Source organism: Anguilla anguilla, chromosome 4, assembly GCF_013347855.1.
Source record: "Anguilla anguilla isolate fAngAng1 chromosome 4, fAngAng1.pri, whole genome shotgun sequence".
NCBI classification, from domain to species: Eukaryota; Metazoa; Chordata; class Actinopteri; order Anguilliformes; family Anguillidae; genus Anguilla; species Anguilla anguilla.
This window is the reverse complement of record NC_049204.1, coordinates 64,766,817-64,787,142: the sequence shown is the minus strand read 5'-3', so window position 1 is coordinate 64,787,142 and position 20,326 is coordinate 64,766,817. Positions and strand designations below refer to the sequence as shown.

At 47.5% G+C, this 20,326-nt stretch overlaps 1 protein-coding gene across 2 annotated transcripts in view; it reads right to left on the bottom strand.

Moving 5' to 3' along the window:
* The window catches only part of LOC118224740 (solute carrier family 22 member 23), a 37,569-nt gene extending 24,718 nt beyond the window's left edge, over positions 1-12,851 (bottom strand). The window contains exon 1 of one of the 2 annotated variants that reach the window (XM_035412403.1): positions 11,735-12,851. In XM_035412403.1, coding sequence (XP_035268294.1) covers positions 11,735-12,154 — 420 coding nt within the window. In that variant the 5' untranslated portion in view covers positions 12,155-12,851. The remainder of the gene's footprint in view (positions 1-11,734) is intronic. The other variant, XM_035412402.1, reaches the window with a different exon arrangement.
* Between the last annotated feature and the right edge of the window lie 7,475 nt (positions 12,852-20,326).

Here is a 20,326-nt window from a genome sequence, read left to right as displayed (position 1 = left end):
TCCACCCTTTAAGCGTAGGCTGCTAGATGTTTTTTTTTTTTTTTTTCCTCTGGCATGTTTACTATTTTGAGATGGTTGCTAAATTTGAACGTAAACAACATTGCTTGTGACGTCTGCGTACAGGGTGCTGAAGCGCATATGCACGCTAGCCGTGCCTGAGCAGAGCCCCGCCGAGTTCACGCGTGTCTGCCTGCCAGCCCGCCCGCCCGCCCGCCGGGCAGCCGCAGCAAGGAACAGGCGGCTCTTGTCGAGCAAGCAACACCGCGAACTTTGTGACAAACGCAGCCCGCGCGGACAGGGAGCGGAACACTCGCTCGCCGCAGAATTCCTCGCGGGCGCGCGCCACAAACACAGATTCGAGTGTTTCGCACGGCACATTCCCGTGCGAGGAAGAGCCCGCGTTGGCTTTTCTCTCTCTCTATCTCTCCGCCGCCCATTATAGTGCTGGCGAATTGTGCACGAGCGGTGTCCAACGGGGGATTCTGTTCCGCGCTTCAGGAATAGAGAATGAGTCACGTATGTGACTGTGAACAGATGAAAATAAAGCGCCCTTTCAAAATAGGCTTTCCGAATTGTTGGTCTCTGTTACGGGAACTCCAGTCACCACACGCGGATAATGAAATATCAGCTTGGGTGGGATGACTAACGGTCGATCAAGAGCTGCATTTACGAGCCCACCAGTACACAAAAAAGGGATTCTGATCATGCAGCACAGTAGAAATTAAAACCAACAGTAAAAGTTTTAAAACCTCACCAAATGAGCCTTCTTGATTAACCCTCATATTTGTGGCAAATTTGACCACATTCAGTGTCTCTTATGAACCAGTTAACCTTATTTTTTCATCTTGATACCGTCTGACTGGTATAATATAGGTATAATATAGTAAACATGATGCCACTGTATGTTTTCAAAGGTCCTGTAGGCTACTAACCAAGGTGTGGTGGGTGGTCATTATGACCCCCCCAGGCCCTGTAGCTGGATAAAACGTGAGAAAATACACAACCTTTATTTATCTCTGATTTTTTTGTGGGGGATTATGGAGGCACTTTCCAATACAAACATTCACTAACCTCAGTTAGTGTTTCTCACAAATTAAGTTTCTCACAAATTTCAAATATTTATGGATAGAAGCTAGTCATTTTGGAGACATTAACAAGGCCACACACAAAGTTTTCCATTACAATAATTTTGTGTCGGTTTAAACTGTTGGGGTCAATTTGACCCCAAAAGCATAACAGGCATCATGAAATCTCAGCATAATAGTTGGGTTAAGTGTCTGTCCAGATGACTGTAGTGTTTGCAGCAGCCTGGAACCCCGCCGTGGCAACAGCTGTCGGAACAAACGGACAAAATGTCCGCGCGAGAAAGAACTGAGAAGAGCGGGGAAGGAGCTGGGAACAGCACACTGAGGTGGAAAGGTCCAGAAGGCCGTCCTGCAGGCCAGACACCGAATGACCATCAGCGCAAAAAAGGGGTAAAAAAAAAACAAAAAAACAACAGCTGCTTCAGCCTCTGCTGTGAGTGAGTGAGGTGTACAGTCCTACCGTCCAGTTTCAAAATTTTACCCCTGCTTTAAGTTGGACGGGCAGTAACGCCAGCGCACGAGGGCATCGGAAACGTCCTCCGCCTGGCTTCGGACGGAACGCACTGCGGGCTTCCGGAACTCTCTGACGACAGAGACGGCAGGGTTTCGAACGCGCGCGGTGCAGCTCCTCCGGACTCAGTCCCGCTTTTATATACACCGACTGCGTTCCATTAGCAAAATCACCGGGGGGGGAGGCCAAAGCACAGCGGCAGAAAGGGAGGTTAGGATACGCGCCAACTGAATAAAAAAAGTTAACTCCCCGCCCCCCTCCCCCAAAGTGATTTGGAAAGTGCTTTGTGTAAAAAAATAAAGTGAAGGGCAGGCCTTTTAAGGAGATTAAACGGGCAATACGGAACGGGTCTACATCAAAAGGGTGAAACTGCACCGAAAAGCGAAAAGCACTCTCTATTAAATCAACTTTACACATATTTACTACTTCCAGTCGACATAAGAACCCGTTGACCCCCTCCCCCCCCCCCATCATAAAAAAATCCAGCATGGCTTCCTCACTACCAAGTTTCCAAGGCAATAAACAATGGTTTCAGGATTAGAATTCTGAAACTAATAAGAGCAGAAAACAGGCCCCAAAATGACCCAGGTGGTTGACTCAGCCTAAGAGGATGTTGCAGTTTGAAGTATGAAATATGAATCGGCTTAATTATGCGAGAGCTGGCGGTGAGGAGGGTAGCTACGATTGCCACGGCAACAAACGGAGTCTCAACGGTCTTTGGCTCCCCCCCCCCCCAACTTTTTAAAGAGTGGAGCTCCTAACGGGCCTCGTGGCCGGCTGCCTGTGTTCAGCCCAGGGGACGCTGGGATTGGCGGTTCATGGAGCTCTACCCGCTGTTTTGGTCTCTGAGAGAGCGTCCGCTTTTTCCGTCACGGCAGCCTGACTGCTGCTGAAGAAGATTTACAGGAAGGAAGAAAACCCGCCGTCTCCTCCTCCTCCTCCTTCTCCTCCTGCTCCTCCTGCTCCTCCTGCTCCTCCCCCTCCTCCTGCTCCTCCTCCTCCTCCTCCTCCTGCCCCTGCTCCTCCTCCTCCTCCTCCTCCTCCTGGAGGACTGCTTACGTAACGGAGTTCTACGTCTTTAATTGGCTTTTCTGAGGAGCCGACCCGAGCCGTGAATTCGCCACGCCTGGGGTTGGGGGCCGTAACAAAGACCAGAGCGTCTCCACCCGGCGAGGAGGGATTAAGGCCTTTTCATCTCGAAGAACGGCGGCCTGCGCGCGGACGTGGACGCAGCGCGGTCTAATGTGACCGGACAACCGTCGATCAAAAGGCCCCCAGGGGCCCTCAATCACAAAAAGGCTGTGGCTGCAGTTTGCGGTTCTTAAAAGACGGGCCAGAGCTTGACGCGCGTGTGTGGTGGGTTTCTGTTCCTGCACACTATGAACTCTGCACGGGTAAATAAAAATCCCATCGGTATCTGTCAGTCTCTCAGATGAAGCAAAGCATCAAGTGAAACACACCTGTGTTTCACTCTCAGAGAAAAAGGTGCGAAAAAGTGCTTTAAATAAAAGGTACAAACTCTTGTCACTGAGGTGGTGCCCTATAGGCACATAAATCTGCACACCTAGCCAACAGAACATAATTCATTTGCACCATTTTTTTTTTGCTTATAAAAGGAAATTATTGTAAAAGGAAATTATTGATGCCCGAAACTGAACTTTATGTTACTTTCAGGGTACATTTGGGAAATGTGTTCTTTAAAGAACAAAAATGTACCTCCTGTGCCGTTATTTCTGAGAGTGCTTCAACACTATGGTGGAATAACAATTGGTGGAAGAACAATCAGAGGCCTTTCTGATGATGTAACGGTTAATTGTCTGGGCCTATTCGTCTCATTTTAATCAAAACCCATCCAATTAAATGTTAAACTGAAGTTTGCAGATATTCTACACATAATCACAAACACACATACAAAAAAACAGCCAATGGTTTTCCAGGAAATACTGTCGGGAAGTCGAAATCCTAAGTGGTGGACATCAATTAAAATTCATCTGCCGAATTCTGTCAGTTAGTAATGGTGCTCGGCCAAATGTGTCGATCAATACTGCGACGTTGCTTGCTGTTGCTAGTACTGGGACACGCGCGAATCCGCAACAGCTGCGACTACACACGCGCATGCATCCATGTGTGCATGCATCCACGCACACACACCCTCACACAAACACGTGACCTCTTCTTTGGCTCATGGCCAACCTTTTCACAAAATCTTGTGCAAATCTATGAATCCATTCAGGAGTTATGCGCCTTTTCGTGATAGGCCACGCCCATCGCCACGCCCCCTCTCGGTCAATCGGCCTGAAAGTTACTCAGCTCTACCTTCCGGTCATGGCCAACGTCCACGCCAAATTTCAGCCTCCTGGGGCGAAAACTGTGGCCGCTACGGGGTGGGACACTTTTGTTGACCAACCGACCAACCAACCGACCAACCAACCGGCCAACCGACAGACAGAGCTATAGAGCTGCGTTCGCAGCTAAAAACATGCCATCCGAGCGCTGCAGTAGGAGCAGAGAAAGCAGCGATTCCCGCTGCACGATCTGAAGAGTGAAACTGCAACAACAGGGCTAAGAAATCCGTGCTGCTTACCGATTCACACAGGAAACTGCACATCAGTCAGCTCTGAGTCACGCTTTTACCGGGCAGAATATTTCCCTTTTGAAGCTTATTATTCACTGCGTTTGCACATTTAAAAAAAAATTCTGCTCTATAGCCTCGGGGGACGCCAGTCGTGAGTTTGCCCATTTCCCTGAACCCACATCGGTGCCAACGCATACGCAAGGGAATCCCAGACTTCCCAAGACTGAATCCCCCCCATACGCCCCCCCCCCCCACCCCCCCATACCACCCTGACTACTTTCATATTAATCTCAGGCTATTTATATTCTTTTATTTCACAGGGGCCATGTGTAATGAATGTCACAAGGTGAAATACGATGCATCGCACCCGAGTTAGCTACAGATAATTTCCACCTGAAGGTCCCTTGGCATTGTCGTAACACAATACACACAAACAAAAACAAAACAAAACAAAAATCAAGTACAAAAAGAAGTTGATATGTTAATATTGTCTGGACCAAAAAACAAATTTCCATACGATACATAAAAGTAAGAATAGACGTAAATATAAAAATACAGGAGTAAACAGATATTATTTTAAAACATATTCTAATGTTGGCAGCTCTGACGTGCCTTTATCCAAGCTTCAGTCGATTGGCTGAATGCGTTAACATTGCAGCGTGTCTAGATGTCACTGGGGAGACTATCCCATTAAGCGATAGCCTTGCGAGACAAAGCAGATTTACCAAATGAAGTGCAATGCTATGGAGGTGTACGACTCCCTCTAAATGAGGATCTAGTGTGTCTGCTATTGCCATCTGAGCAAAAGGGTAATAAATCTTTAGAGAATGAAACGAAAATGCTTCCTCCTCTAATTTAAATGCCTTGGACACAGTTTACCGTAGGGCTTTGCGCTTTGAGCTAAATCATTAACCCATCATTGTCTGCTATATAAATGGTCTGGGTTGACTTCATTACATCTGCGTAGATTGATCCACTGGTATATATTTATTTATAAAACAATAATTGGTCCATTTCCTTCATACCTCAGCTGTCTCCTAATTAGAAATAAATATAGCTATCACCTCTGCTCTTGTGATGTGATGCCCTTTAAAGTTGGGTTTCAGATATTTTGCACCTTACAGTTTAAATAATTTTCAAAAAACCTTAAACTTGACAAACTACTTCAATTGACTTCAAACATGACTGTGACTGTGTGACTGAAATATACTCCTGCTTTTAACCTTTCCTTTTTAAATTAGCTTGTACTCTAAACTGATATTCAGAAATATTCTTAGGTCCTTAACCTGTGAGATTATCAATGTTCCTTTGAAATCAGTTTGCCATTTCACCACGATTCACTTATGGCTTTAGCCTTTTCTTAGTCCTTTAAAAATGATAATTATCACTTTCTGAGCCAGATTTCAATGCTTTTTTTAAAAAGAGCTTCTTCATCATCTTCCATAAGGTCTCATTTTGCCAGGTCGTATCATGTCTTCTAATAAATCTGAATGTTGTCTTTAACCCTTTATGGCATAAGATCACAAGTGCGTGATTTGAATGTTCTTCACTCAACATGCCAAGGCTGAAGAAACCATCACCCCTGGTAGCTGAAAGCAATGGAGTTCTAGAACATTGACTTAGAACATTGCAAAAAAAAAAAAGCCTACTCTCGAAAGGGTCAGGTTCACTTTAACAATACCCTACGGAGTGTTGCGATGCCATGTCTTTCCCAAATTTGGTCCAACAGCCCCGCATGTTGCACTGTGTGGTTCCAGTCCACAGTACACTAGCTTTTGGAAAGAGCACTTTCTAACCTGACATTTGCATTTAGACTGGAAAGGTAGTACCTGCAGAACAGGGTAGTGCCTTCAGAAAATCTCTGCTGATCACAGTTGTTCTTTTTTTTTTTTTTGTCCCCCCCCCCCCCCCCAAGGTACACCAGGTAAAGAAATCTGCCATGACACGGGGAGAGGAACATGATGTTTCTCCCTCCCCACCAATAGTCATTCATCAGGAAGTCAGACCCCAGGGCCAGACAGTGTTGCTGAATCCAATCCAACGACCGGGCCCTTCTAGTTTTTTTTCTGGAAACAAGAGGCCTTGCTTCCACATTCGAACACTACCCACTGCAAAACAGCACTGCAGTGCATCCAAGTACCTGCACTGGGGAGCACTGGGGCAGCGTCACTGAGGCAACATCACCGGACTCAGATTTCAGGGCATTGGGGCATTTTTTGGGAAAGTTTGGAAAGTTTGCCGTAACTGGCGGAGTTCACTGGAATGAGATTTTGCCTGCGTGAATATACAGGCACAGAAAGCAATGACTAATAAACGGCAACAACAACAAGAGGGAGAAACAATAACGAAACTGCACTGCAGCTGCGCGGAGGTATGAGCAATTCCAGCGCTCGGATCGCGGAACGTCTGTTCAGGAGCAGGACGTCTGTTCAGGAGCAGGACGTCTGTTCAGGAGCAGGACGTCTGTTCAGGAGCAGGACGTCTGTTTACATAACGCTGTCTGCTAAGGCCGATTGTCTCACATCAGGAAGTCAGCAAAACGTCCAACCCGACTGTAGTAGTTTCTCCTTAACCCCCCCTCCTCCCCCCCCCCTCCCAATCTCCTGCTCATTATGTCCATTCTTATTCATTCCGGTCACTGAATGCTCGCGTGGCAGTTAAGCTCCACTAATAGAATCTCCGTAGCTGTGCGTCTTCCCCCCCCCCCCCCCCCCCCCCCCGCCCCCCCCCCGCCCCCCCCCCGCCCCCGCCCCCGTCCTCCCCCCAAGAGGGTGAGAACACTGCAAGGGCGAGCCCTGTCACTCCTCATCCATCACATCAATATTTCAGCAGGTAAACAAGTTCCTCGTGACCGCCGCCGCTGTCCTCTTCTGTACGCCAAAAGCCTTTTCTGTTCCAGAACGTTCCCATCCCGCGGTTAAACCGCTTTGCCGTGGGAGCTGGTCTGTGAGCCAATCGGCAGTGGCGAAGGAGTAGGCCGGTCAGCCGCTCGGCCAATGAGCAGCGGTCACGCAGCGGTCGCATACGCAGTTTTTACCGTTAAGTTAACTTGGCGGAAAAACGCCGCGACACTTCGCCCGTTAAACGCGTCGTCTTGTCTTCTGATGGTGGACGGAAACGGGAAAAGAAAAAAAAAAGCGCCAGGGAAGAATTTAAAATCCTTTAACGAACGCTGACATAAATCCGCCAGAATTGCTCGCCAGACGTTAAGGACAAAGCGTCACGGCGACAGTCGGTTTAAACTCCCGGCAGGACGCATTTCCGTGCGGCTGCGAAGCTCATCGCCGCCTCCAGTCCCAGCCACACGGCTACCCAAGCTCCCTTCGTCAGGCTGTACTTCTGCGCTCCCGCCACCGTGCTGTGATACGAATTTCACACGTGAGCGCTCGGAGTGGGCGGACGGAACAGCTCTCAGACGCCAAAAACGCTGGATCGAATCCACAAAGGATCGACAAGGGAGTTCGAGCCCGTGATAGCAGCTCTAAGGCAGTTAAAATGCCAGCCGGCTGAATGAGAGTAAACCTTAAACGCCTCTCTTTACATTAAGTAGGAAACTGCATTCAATTCGACATTCGAACGAATACTTCGCACAGGGTTTAAAAATTTAGCCAGATCCTAGGAGCGCTGATTTTGCGTGGGGATACTCAAATATGAAACCCTCTGGCTGGTTTTCCTTCTTCCCCTCTATTCAGGGTCTGCTTTAACCCTGACACTCCAAGCGAGTGTAATCGGTGACATTGCTGGACTGACCTATCAGGCAGAAGAGAAAACCATTACTGACTTTGAGGACTGACTTTGAGTACACTAAGTGATCCAGTGAGTGACTCCCAAGGAAATTACAAACCAAGGTCAGAAAGGGTTGAGCGCTTTATTTTGACGAAGCTGAAGGGGTAAAGGGCGTAACCAACGGTGGGGCGTGAGGAAGGGCTCCCTAATAAAGGCCACGCCCCCCCCCCCCCCCTCCCACACCTGACGAGCGTGGGCCCGTGCGTCACGCCTTCCCACCCAAAGCCGACCGCCTGCATCCGTTTCCACCCCCCCCTCTCTTCCCATGATCCGGGCCCCGGGTGCAAGAAAAGCAAACAAACAGCACATAAAGAACCTGCGCACGGTAAAGGCCAAAGGACGCTTCTGTGCAAACAGGGCCCGTCAATCATCCGCACGCAGGGAAGCTATCCAAGGCCCGCCTGCCTGATACGCGGCTAAGCACCTGCCTCTCAGGAGGAGGAGGAGGAGGAGGAGGAGGAGGAGGAGAAGAAGAAGAAGAACCACCACCACCTTCTTTTTGTTTTTAAGTGGCATTTACAGAGAAAACTCAAAAGAAACACAGCCCACTCTTAGATGGAAAGACAACAGAAAGCCAACACCAACACTTAAGCTGAAAACAATACCATTTACTCCAATACGAGTGTAGGCTATATCCCATGACACACTCAGTAAATGGCACTGGGCGAGCGGGCATGCGCTTACTTAAGCAGAAAATAATCTGATGTTCGGACACGGGTTGCGTGGGAACTACGTTTTGTTTTTGTTTTGTTTTGTTTTTTTTGCACGTGGAACCCGGAAGTTTTCGCGTTCATAACTGCGACCGCGCCGCTGCCTCCTGCGCTTGCGCCCTTGAGTCAGAGACGAACCCGAGGCGCCCTCCTTCGCAAACGCGCCCCAACTGCGCAAACACGCCCCGACTGCGCAAACAGACGCCTCGATGAGACGCCGGCGGCCCTCTCCCTGAGGCATCAGGATGTCCTCTGAGAAAAATAAACACGGAGAGACCCCAGCGTCTCCAGTTTTTTATGTGGCTTAAAAACTGTCGTCGCCTCCCTCTCCACCTCGGCTGAGGTGGCGAGCGTCCTGGCGCAAAATGGCCGCCGGGCCTCACCCCCCAGGTGTGTGCTACACACACGGGTGGCAGTTGGGGTGAGTTTCCCGCTCATCGCCGTAAAAAGCGCTTTCGGTCACCAGCCGGTGAGAAAAGCGCTAAATAAATGCAACAAATAATAATAATAACAACAATAATTTAAAAAGCGCCTAAAGCTACATCCACGCTGTTCTGTGCTACATCAGGAAGGGGGCCTATATACAGAGAAGGTTCCATAGCCGGACTATACTGTGGTGTCTATACGCACAGCCACTGATGAGAAACACTGCACTTCCTCCTCAGGGCCAGGAGGGGGCGAGAGGGCAGTTGAAACCAGTTCATGCCCCGTATATAAATTACACAGATTTAATGTCATAACAACTAGAGGTATAATAACAATTATAATTAAAGGATGACCTGACTCTGACAACAGGAGAAGGCCATCATTCCTTCAGCTATTAAATTAAATGAATGAGTTTCCTTTTCTGGATAGCGAAAGGGAAATCAGATCATGTTACACCATAATCCAGTATGTTATGAACCATGAGGTTCCTTTGAAAAAAATTAATAGACCACAATCGGGTCAGGAAATCCTAAGAACTATAGTTGCAATTAATTGAAGTGGCTTTCTATTTGTGGCCAGTGTCAGGGTAATCAAATAATTCTGGTTTGGGATGCAATTGATGTTCAGGCCGCAATTCAGTTAGGCCAAATTCATTCAAAAGAGCAGAAATCCCTGTGAACTATCAGTCTCATTCAAAATGGAGCGTTAAACTAAAAATACGCAGGTGTGTGAAAAGCACAAAACTGTTTCTAGGGCTGATTTCCTTGCATCAGAAAACTGGAACTTTATGCAAAACATGCTTTTTTTCTCTGGACTGCAGACCTATGGATGAAGTGTATTAACAAGCTAGAGGGTTGTCACCAGCGGCCTCAGAACGTTGAGGAACTTACTCAGTGTAACCATAGAGACCAGCACAGCCTCAGAACGTTGAGGCGCTTACTCAGCGTAACCATAGAGACCAGCACAGCCTCAGAGCATTGAGGCGCTTACTCAGTGTAACCATAGAGACCAGCACAGTCTCAGAGCATTGAGGAACTTACTCAGTGTAACCATAGAGACCAGCACAGTCTCAGAGCATTGAGGTGCTTACTCAGTGTAACCATAGAGACCAGCACAGCCTCAGAGCATTGAGGCGCTTACTCAGTGTAACCATAGAGACGAGCACAGTCTCAGAACGTTGAGGCACTTACTCAGTGTAACCATAGAGACGAGCACAGTCTCAGAACATTGAGGCGCTTACTCAGTGTAACCATAGAGACCAGCACAGCCTCAGAACATTGAGGAACTTACTCAGTGTAACCGTAGAGACCAGCACAGCCTCAGAACATTGAGGAACTTACTCAGTGTAACCATAGAGACCAGCACAGCCTCAGAACGTTGAGGCGCTTACTCAGTGTAACCATAGAGACGAGCACAGTCTCAGAGCATTGAGGCGCTTACTCAGTGTAACCATAGAGACCAGCACAGTCTCAGAGCATTGAGGCGCTTACTCAGTGTAACCATAGAGACCAGCACAGCCTCAGAGCATTGAGGCGCTTACTCAGTGTAACCATAGAGACCAGCACAGCCTCAGAACGTTGAGGTGCTTACTCAGTGTAACCATAGAGACCAGCACAGCCTCAGAATGCTTGAGGCGCTTACTCAGTGTAACCATAGAGACCAGCACAGCCTCAGAACATTGAGGCACTTACTCAGTGTAACCATAGAGGCCTGAATGGCAGAGCTGTGCTCTTCTGTGTTTATAGCAGGACTTCAACTGCAGGTCATCGTGGTAAGCTCATATTACTTTCCCTATGAGTGAGAGATCTGAAAGGCTTATCTAGGTTTTGGATTGAAATGAAAATGACCATGCAAAATGGTGCAAGTCCACATTCAAACACCAAGTGAAGAGAGGACCAAGTGATAATTTTCTTTCCCACGACACCAATACGGCAATGAAAAAAATAAAATAAAAAGAAAAACATGTTTGAGTTTCTCCAAAAACAAAGCCAACTTGTATGTAAAACTTGGTAAATATGGGCCCTATTGTAGCACTCCGTTCATCCAGCGAGACTGTTTCAGCAAAACCAGTTTCCCTTTACTTGACTTGCACGCGGGAAGCAGGTAACACTTCCGTGCATAACATTACTGCACAGTACCTCGCGCCTCTGCGTTACCTGATCCAGTGGCTCACATATTCATAAAGTCAGTAAAATAATTTGCTACCCGTGATCCACTTTTGTCATATTTAATTACACAAGGTTCGCTAGTGTCCTCGTGGCCGTCTATGAATATTATACGGAGTACCTTTTAATCTATATATTGAGTTTTTGGTATCATCAAACATAATACACGCTGCCCAAGCGAGAGAGATGCCTATACAGTACATTTTCAACAACAACAACAAAAAACGAATTTCTGCCCGTCGCCCGCGTACCACGTGAAGGGGCGGCTAACAGCGTTGTAATAATTATGAGCGTGCTGCGCTGTCAATGGTGCAGGTACCGCGTCCTAAAACGCGTCTTCTTGTAACCATGCGAAGCAGAAGCAGACACGACCATTCAATTGAACAGACAGTATAGCTAATTACACACTACAAGTGTGCCTGAACGGCTGGTGCGACAACAGCGTGGTTCTATACACCGCCGGCTACAGACCTTACCTTGGTAACCACATTTTCTTTCAGTCCCGTCTGCAGCTCGAAATTCCATTCCTTGCACGTGCAAAGGGTATCATTGGTTTCACCCTGAGTGTCATCGCTGTAAAAATACGGCACAGGTGCGCTTCCATTTGTAGCGTTTAACGACAAGGAACTTCCTGTCCAATTCCCATGGGTGACGGGCGGGTGCACGCATGTGTTATTTGGCTGACCTAGTAGAAAATAATCAGAGAACTGGCTAAATCCAATAAATAAAGCCGGGATCCACGTCAGCAAAATGAACTGCTTCTGGTACCTCCCGAATCCTCCGAGAAATGGCAACACCGAGCCGTCGATCTGCGATAGCTGCCTCGGAAAAGCCGGTTCGGATGACACAAAGCCGTTCTCCTGGTGGTCCTCTGTTTCCAGTCGGACCACAGCCATCGTGCTTAATTCGGCTGTATACAGGAGCCTCTCCGTTATACTCCGTTACTGTAGCCACTCTGCGTCAATTCTTCATGAAGAAACCCCAGCCGAAATATACTGTAACTATTTTTATGCTTGAAAATTATAAGCTTTTCTGATAGACCAGGAAGCGGCTTGAAAGCTCTCCCCGGTCCCCCTTGAATTGAGCTGAATACACCTTCCTTCTCAGGTTGACAGCGGGTTCAAAATAAGACACCGTTGCAATCCCCGGTGAGGTGCGGATACGGAGATGCACGCGCGGCTGTCCTCGTCACCATTGCTTTCCATTTGCTTAACACATCAGCAAGTCGCTGAGTGAGAGAAACCGACGTGTAAACTGTTCCGCCGAGAGTCCAAAAGTGACACCGCAAAACCGACCTCCTGTCGTTGGGAGCTACAGGTAACACACCTGTATAAATTTAGACCTCTTGCAGGTGCGGCAGTCATAGTTCAGCGTCGCGCCAACGCATGCCATCTCATCCAGTTTGCATTCTATCGTAGTGCAGCCTTAGATGTATCTCCGAAAATGCAGAAATTGCTTGCTGCTCAGAGCACAGCGGTGTCAGTGAGAGCTTGTCTTTTTGTCCGGTGCTTCAGTACACCCAGCAGCCGCCTACATGCAGCATCTAACACAAAGCCCCTCCCTCGTTGGTCACCCAGTGCGCTCTGATTGGAGGGACCGCGCGAGACGATTGCACCACCAAAGCACAATGGGGTATGGTCCTCCAGTAGTAACAAAGACCGTCTTTGTGTTGTCTTTTTTTCCCTTCAACAGTGCGATATCCCCAAAAATGTATTAAATGATCAGCTTAAGATATTGTATTAATCTATGGTTATGAAGGATTTGGAGGTTTTCGAAACACGTTGTGGCACGGAGAGAATTTTAATCGCAACTTAACAGGACCAGGACCAGGACCAGGACCACTGTCTCAGTGACAGCGATGCCCAACGGCGTCCCAGTAGAGTGAACATTCAACACAATCTTCAGAAAAAAGATCGGAGTGGTGGTTCAAAATTGATATTCCGGTCGTTAATGTGCCCAATTGTCACGCAGGAAATCCACATTTTATGCCCGAGAGAATTTTCGATCAGTGAGGGAAATGTAATATTTGAGAATTGATTCGATAGAGCACAATTGATAGCCTTGATATTTCAGAGGAGAGAAAACACCAGAAAGTACAATTACTACATATTTGAGAGCACTGTGAGCTTGCTTGCATACAAAGCAGTAGGATATATCCTTGGGGAACACGATGAAACGATGATGCTCTCTTCGCGATACAGTATAATTATATTGCCAGGGATTCCCTTTGATCTCATTGCTTCTGTCCCGAAGGCAAACCGGCTATCCCCATATTAATCACAGAATTGTGTGACAAAAAATAAATAAAAAATCCAAATGATCCTCTGCGGCCCTCTGCTGGATAAGTAGTGCAATAGCGCGATGAAAGGTCTTTTCCCAACAAAATCACAATGAAAAAAAATAAAACGATTTAGTTTTTTTGGAATATATATATATATATATATTATTAAAAAGAATTTAAGAGTGGCAAAGTGCACAAAAATGTATTATATTTTCCGCATTGCTTACTGTAAGGTTTTGGGGTCCATGAGTGGCACCTAAAACTGGATGCCAGAAAAACCAGCGCCCAGTGTCAGGCCGAGGGCCGCTCAACGCAGAATGTCACATTCAGATTAATCCTCTCGATCACCTTAACGCCCCCCCGCCCCCCCCACACACACACACACACACACACCTCTCTCTCTCTCTCTTTCTCTCTCTGTCTCTCTCTCTCCCTCCCTCCATCTCTCTCTCTCTCTTTCTCTCTCCCCCCCCCCACCAGGGGGCGCTGCAAGACGTCAGTTCACAAAGCATGGTCATTTCTGGGGCTCTTCGTGTGTGTGTCAAGACTCGCCAGTGCTCTGTCCTGCAGCCGTTCCAGCTTAGCACGTCGCACCTGGACGTCTCGCATTCTACACAACGTACCCGAAAAATCTTCTCTATATAAATGGTGAAGAAATCAAAACATTGCAGTAAGCTTGTATAAATTAGTATCACATGGTCTTTTTTTGGCCTTTTTTCTCACCAAAATTTACTGATCACCGTGATAATCCTACCTCTATACATGTTCCAAAATTCTGCTACGTATAGCTGTATTTATTTTACCAAAAGTCAATGCAGTGATTGGGCCACGGTACCTCATCTACGGAAGCTGATTTTAAACTGTCCATTTTCTATTTGCAGGGCTGTCTCTGTGGAAACAAGCGTCGCTCTCCTTGACAACGAATAGTCAGGTGTGCTTGGATCATAGTTCTTCTCCCGGTACTGTCTGTCTGCCTGTCAACAAGCTAACTTTGCTGAATATACCACAGAATGTACAGTGTGGGGGCCATATGCGTTTATCCTGTCACTTCTGAACACAGACATTTTCTTTTGTGCGTGTTCGCCTTACATGTCATATTTGTATGTAAAACAAATGTCTTTGCTCTCCACTTGTTCTTCTGAAAATGCATGCCATGTTCTCACACCCACGTCAGTGACAGTCTGACGCTAATTTTGTACGACCTCTCTCAACACTCCAAGAGATGGGTTGTGCGAAACCTGCCATGGGAAGTCAAACAGACTGTTGGAAATTATATCACACGGTAATCAGGACAATGTGTTATGCATTAGAATATGTGATAATTATGCCTGAGAAGACACGTCACGGTTTTGTTACACAAAGGCAAGATGAGTGGAAAAAAATGACACGCCGTCTGTCGTAAACTATTAGTGCGTTTTCTTGTGACCATCGCCGTCATAATGTTTTATATTTACCTATTGAGAACAAAGGCACAGGCTCTGACAGGAGACAAATTTATGGAACGACGATTCTGTTCATAACAGATTCGAACTCTCTGCCAGCTCTTAATAATCTTCTCTGCGTGAGTCAGCGCTTCATTTATCTCTGCTAAATTCCTGCAGGTTTTTGAATCGAGGCGTGACATTTTAATCTGCCAACCTCACGCAGTTAAACCCGTCCACTCTTCCAAATACGCAAATGCACACACACATTTGTTTGGTTGAACAATGCACAAATACTGTTTAGTATTATTATTATTATTATTATTATTATTATTATTACTATTATGTGTTTTCATTAAAACATGTTTTAGAATACAAAAAAATTCATTTTCCAGTTCTAAACTGGAATGGAAATTCATGGAATTCAGAAGAGAATATTTGCTGGAATTTCTGAGTGCAGTTTAGGTATGATAAATTGACTTGCAAATGGCAATCATGACAGATATGCTAAACAGAAAACACTGTGAATTTAATTAATGATACATTTTAAAGATTGAATATGCAGGTATCAGTATTTGTGGAGGGTTCTATATGGAATCAACGGAGAGTGGAGAGTGGGTGACGCATTTGCAATAATTCTGTTCAGACGTCTTTAACACCTGTAGCTTATATATATATTTTTTTTTTCAATTAATCGCACTAAGCATGTAAGTGTGATTGAGCATTTCCTGCAGTGGACATTGCAGTCACTTTGTACCCCACCAATCGGTGACCTGAGGCACGGTCTAGAGTTACGCCCACCTGTATCAGGTTCAGCATCACGCAGGCCCACCACCTGTCGTATCGGATCCACCACACAGGTTCTCATGTGTCCCCCCCCCGCAGGTGAACCTCTTACAGGTGAGCGTCAGAAGCATTCCAAACAGTACAGCAAGGGGAAAATGAATCTCTCGGATTCAAATGCTTCAGCATTTCTTGGAGTCTACCTGTGCACGTGCCAAATACGAGTAGAATTATTATTATTTTTTTTTACGACGGCCTCCCAAAGAAAGCCATGCAGTTTGTCCCAGTGCAACTGTCCTGGTGGCAGCTGCAGCCCTTTAAATTATGCAGAGTTTACTTTCAGCGTCGGCCAAATTCCAAAGAGGGAGGGGCTAAATGAGCACCCCCTCCCCTCCCCTCCCCTCCCCTTCCCTTCCCTTCTGTCCCCTCACCCCTCACCCCTCCCCTCCTCAGCTCATGTGAGATGCCTGGTGAATTCTGTGGCATGAAATGGCTGCTCTGTTTCTCCCAGGTGGGCTCCATGCATTGTTGCTTCCCCCCCTCCCCCCCAACACCCACATACACACCCCCACCAACTCCTTTGGGGTCCTTAAAAGGCAGTATGTAAATGGATTGAATGCTTCTGGGTGACTGAGGAAGGTAAAAGAAAGAGGGATTATGGGAGAGTGCTTATCGTCTGGCTAAATCACTTTTAGCCAACAGCAGGTGATATGAAAGCACCGTCAGGAAAAGGAAAGAAGACGCTGAGATTCGCCGGAGAACTCCGCGCCCCCCCCGCACCCCCCCCAGCCCCCCCAGCCCCCCCCAGCCCCGCCCCCCCCCAGCGCTACGGGGGTGAAAAGGCGTCACCCCCCCCCCCCCCCCTTCAGAGAAGCGATAATCACACGCTGCCGTGCCGGGGCTGCAGACGGCGGTGGCGGCGCTGCGGTGTGAACCGTGCCGCTCTGGCCTGCCCTGACACGCTCACTCTGACGGGCTCGGCTGTCACCGCGGGGGAGAGGATGCCCTGTTAAAGGTTTTTTTTTTAAAACCACAGGAAAAAAAAACCACCTGGAACAAATGATTGATGCTCCTTTAGAGCTGGAGGATTAGAATGTGGGTGTGGGCGTGGCCGGGGAGTGGTTGGCTTGGGGGGGGCGGGGGGGGGGGGATGTCGGGCAGAGCAGGTGAGGCCCCCAACCCCACCCAAAAGAAAACAAAAGGCACAGCTGGGGCGGCCGCGCCCCTTCGACGGGGCCGCCATCGCCCTTAAGGAGGGGGGGGTCTGTCCCACGGGCGCGGCCCAGGCGAGGTCCCCGTCGTGCCTGAATCTGCGGAGGAGGAGGTGGGCACCCGCGACGAAGCGGCCCGACCGGTTTCCCGCTCTGTCCTCTGGGGGCGTGAGTCACAGGACGAGCGGCAACACGAGGGAGGCGGCGCAGCCAAGGAAGGGAAACCAGGGAAAGAGATTTGTTTTTTATGCCCTCGTATGCAAATAAGGACAAATAAAGACGAGGCCGTTCTTCGTCAGGCACACAAACACGGCACGGCAATGAGGCCTGCAACGGCTCGATTCCCGGCACTGGGTGCTGCCGGCTGAACCCTTGAGCGAGGTATTGAATGTGAATCACTTCAGTGAAAGAAAAAAAAAAAAAAAATCTGGTTGTGGAAATGGCTTGCATGTTAAAAAACAACAAAAAAAAACAACAAAAAAAAAAAAACTATAATAATGTTGGTTGCTCTGCCGTGTCTGCTGAAGTTCTACTCTGCCGTGTGCCGGGCGATTTCAAAAAAACGTTAACGGTGGACAACACAACTTCACTTAGGCTAAATGCGGCAAAAAAAATGTTGACAACACAAGGCAGAGATGTGATACACACGTGCAAATATAAACTTCTGACGCAGGGTGTAAAACGCGGCGAAGAGCACAGTTACAGACAGAGAACACACAGGGACCAGACCGGGGAAGGGCCAACGAAGTACAAGCGCATTCACGCACGGTGGCAGAGAAGAGGTGTGATATTTACCTTCTCGTAGAGGCGTATATGAAACGGAGCACAAAGCATTCTGGGTGAGGAAGACACCTCCGCTGAGCCGGTTTCAAGCGTCTGTGTAAACTGAGGAGGAGGCGAGAATGCGCGCCATAGTTCAGGAACGTGTCACAATTTGCAGAACCAGTGTTAGTGAGATTAGCCTAATTCATACTGGCGGCACCACGAGGGCAGCTCAGATCCATGCCAACTGTAATGGCTGTAATTATTTTGGCAGAAAGAATAATCATTATTTAACCTGATATTCTGGAAAAAAAATAATAATTTGATGAGCTACAGCATTCTTGATGAAAATGATTCACTGTGGTCTGACACAGGAGCGAAACTTTGATGAATGTAGCTGTTTTTAGAGAGTTAAATCAGAGCCTAACAGACAAGGCTGTAGGATTTCATTGAGCAAATTTACTGTTCTGAGTTTCAGAACAGGCTGCCAAAAGCAATCCCCTACAAATCAATGCAAAAAAAAAAAGAAGAAGAAAAAAGTTCAAGGTACAAACATCCAGAAAACTCTCAAGAATGTGCCTGCAGGCACATCGTAAAAAAAACCAAAAAAAAAACAAAACAAAACAAACAAAAAAAAAAAAAAGCACAGGTATGTGCGTGTGTGTGCCTAATGCACTTCACCAATAAGAATAGCTACCATGTTCTTCTTGTTTTGTTCTCAGTTGGCTCAGTGTTTTGATAAATTTGAATAACATGTGCCTGTTTTATTGATGGCTGGGCCACGCTGCTTATTTCAGAATCACTGCAAAAATGAAAAAAAAAAAAAAAGTAAAAAGTGGGCGTGGCCCTGGGGAATGGCTGCGCTCACCCAGGGGTGAAATTCTGCAGCGGGGTGTCAGCTGATCGCGCGGACACGCCCCGGGCGGGGCCCCCCTCCGCCTTGGGGCCGTGCCGAGAGGCGACCCGGGGACCCAAAAACGAGAGGCATGCTCTTCCCCTCCAGCCCCCCCCCCGTCCGGGACGGGGGCCGCACGCACGGGGCACGGGGTTCTTATTTCGGCATCGGACCGCGCTTCCGCCCCGAGCGAGCGCTGATAACATCGCGGAGCCCAGGCGGCGAGAACGAATTTCGGGAGGAATCGCTCGGGCCGAGGGGAAGGCAACGCTGCAGAGGAGGAATGCAACCGAACGAGTGCTGCAGTAGGCCTCTGCAGTCCAGCGTGCGCTGCTGAGAAACAGAAACGTATTCTCTCTAAACAAAACAGCGTGAGGAAGCTGGCTGCCTCGAACTATTTCCCCTTGCACCTGTTCAAGCATTCGCCAGTCTTTCATTTTTTATGTTACACACAAAAAAAGACAATAAAAAACCCGTATTTTTAGTAAAGTCAGAATCCCTTTTTTGTAACTTTTGAGACTTCTGCACACCGTCTTGAGTTAACTACCAGCCTGGACCCTAGTCTACCAAAGGACCATAGACGTCCAATGTCCAATGGTGAACGCCAGACAGGGTAATTGATGCATTTTTGCTTCTTGGCTTTATTTTTCTCACTTTTGCATGCCTCACGTCGCTAAATAAATCCACAGCTGTCCATCAGCATGACAGGCACTCCTGCTGCAGTGGCCACAGTCAAATAAACAGGTGGGTGCAATTTCACCAAGATGTGCAAGTCTCTGAAATGACCTCTCTGGTGAAACTTTTTACATTTTTTTTTTCTTCTTTTGGCAGCATGAGTTGGGGGCGGTGTAGCCTCTGCAAAACAGGTGAAGCCATTTCAAGAATACAGCAAAGAGGAAACAACAGCCGAGCACAATCTTCTTCGAACGGCTGCAACTACCTTGCTGCCATTTTTTTTTTTGCTAGTGGTTAGCATAATTACTGTGGTTCACTGTGGAATTAAGGCATTCGCTCAGCGAATGAGTGACAGCGATGGGCGGGGTACATTTCTAGAGCATTTCTTCTTTAAGCCTCAGCCAAAAAAAAAAAACTGCATTTACTCCTGGTCTGTTGTTTTTGCGAGAACAGACCATACTTTCTGGTGAGACAAATATTCATGCACCACCAAGCAGTTTTGTTGAAACAAGTCAAGGAACGATTAAACCGAAGAAATACAGCAGCAGTTTTGGGGAAAAAAAAATAATAAGTAATTTCTGCCATTTTCTTGAGCTTGCAACCAACTTTTTTTTGAACTGATGCACTTGTTGTACGTCGCTCTGGATAAGAGCGTCTGCTAAATGCCTGTAATGTAATGTAATGTAATGTAATGTAATGTGATGTAACTTTTTCGGGTTTTTGTTAGCATCTGTTCCACTTGCATTTCGATGGCTTTCACCAGCCTGCGGTTTCTCTGTGTTCCCCGTCTCTCTGAGTGACTCAGAGTGACAGGAGGCCGCCTTAATCCACCTGCTACTGGCATTGTGCTCACATCCCTCTGAAGTGGTTCTGAGCTCGCCTCAACAACGGGGCACGTGCCAGGCGAACGCATCCTTGTTTTTGCATCTAGGTGGCCACTTCTAAACAAGCCGTCGCACAGGGAGTGACTGCAGAACGTGCACCGCTTTGGTGTCAGAAGCCACAGCTTCTGTTTGCTTTCTGCAGTGAATGGATGATAA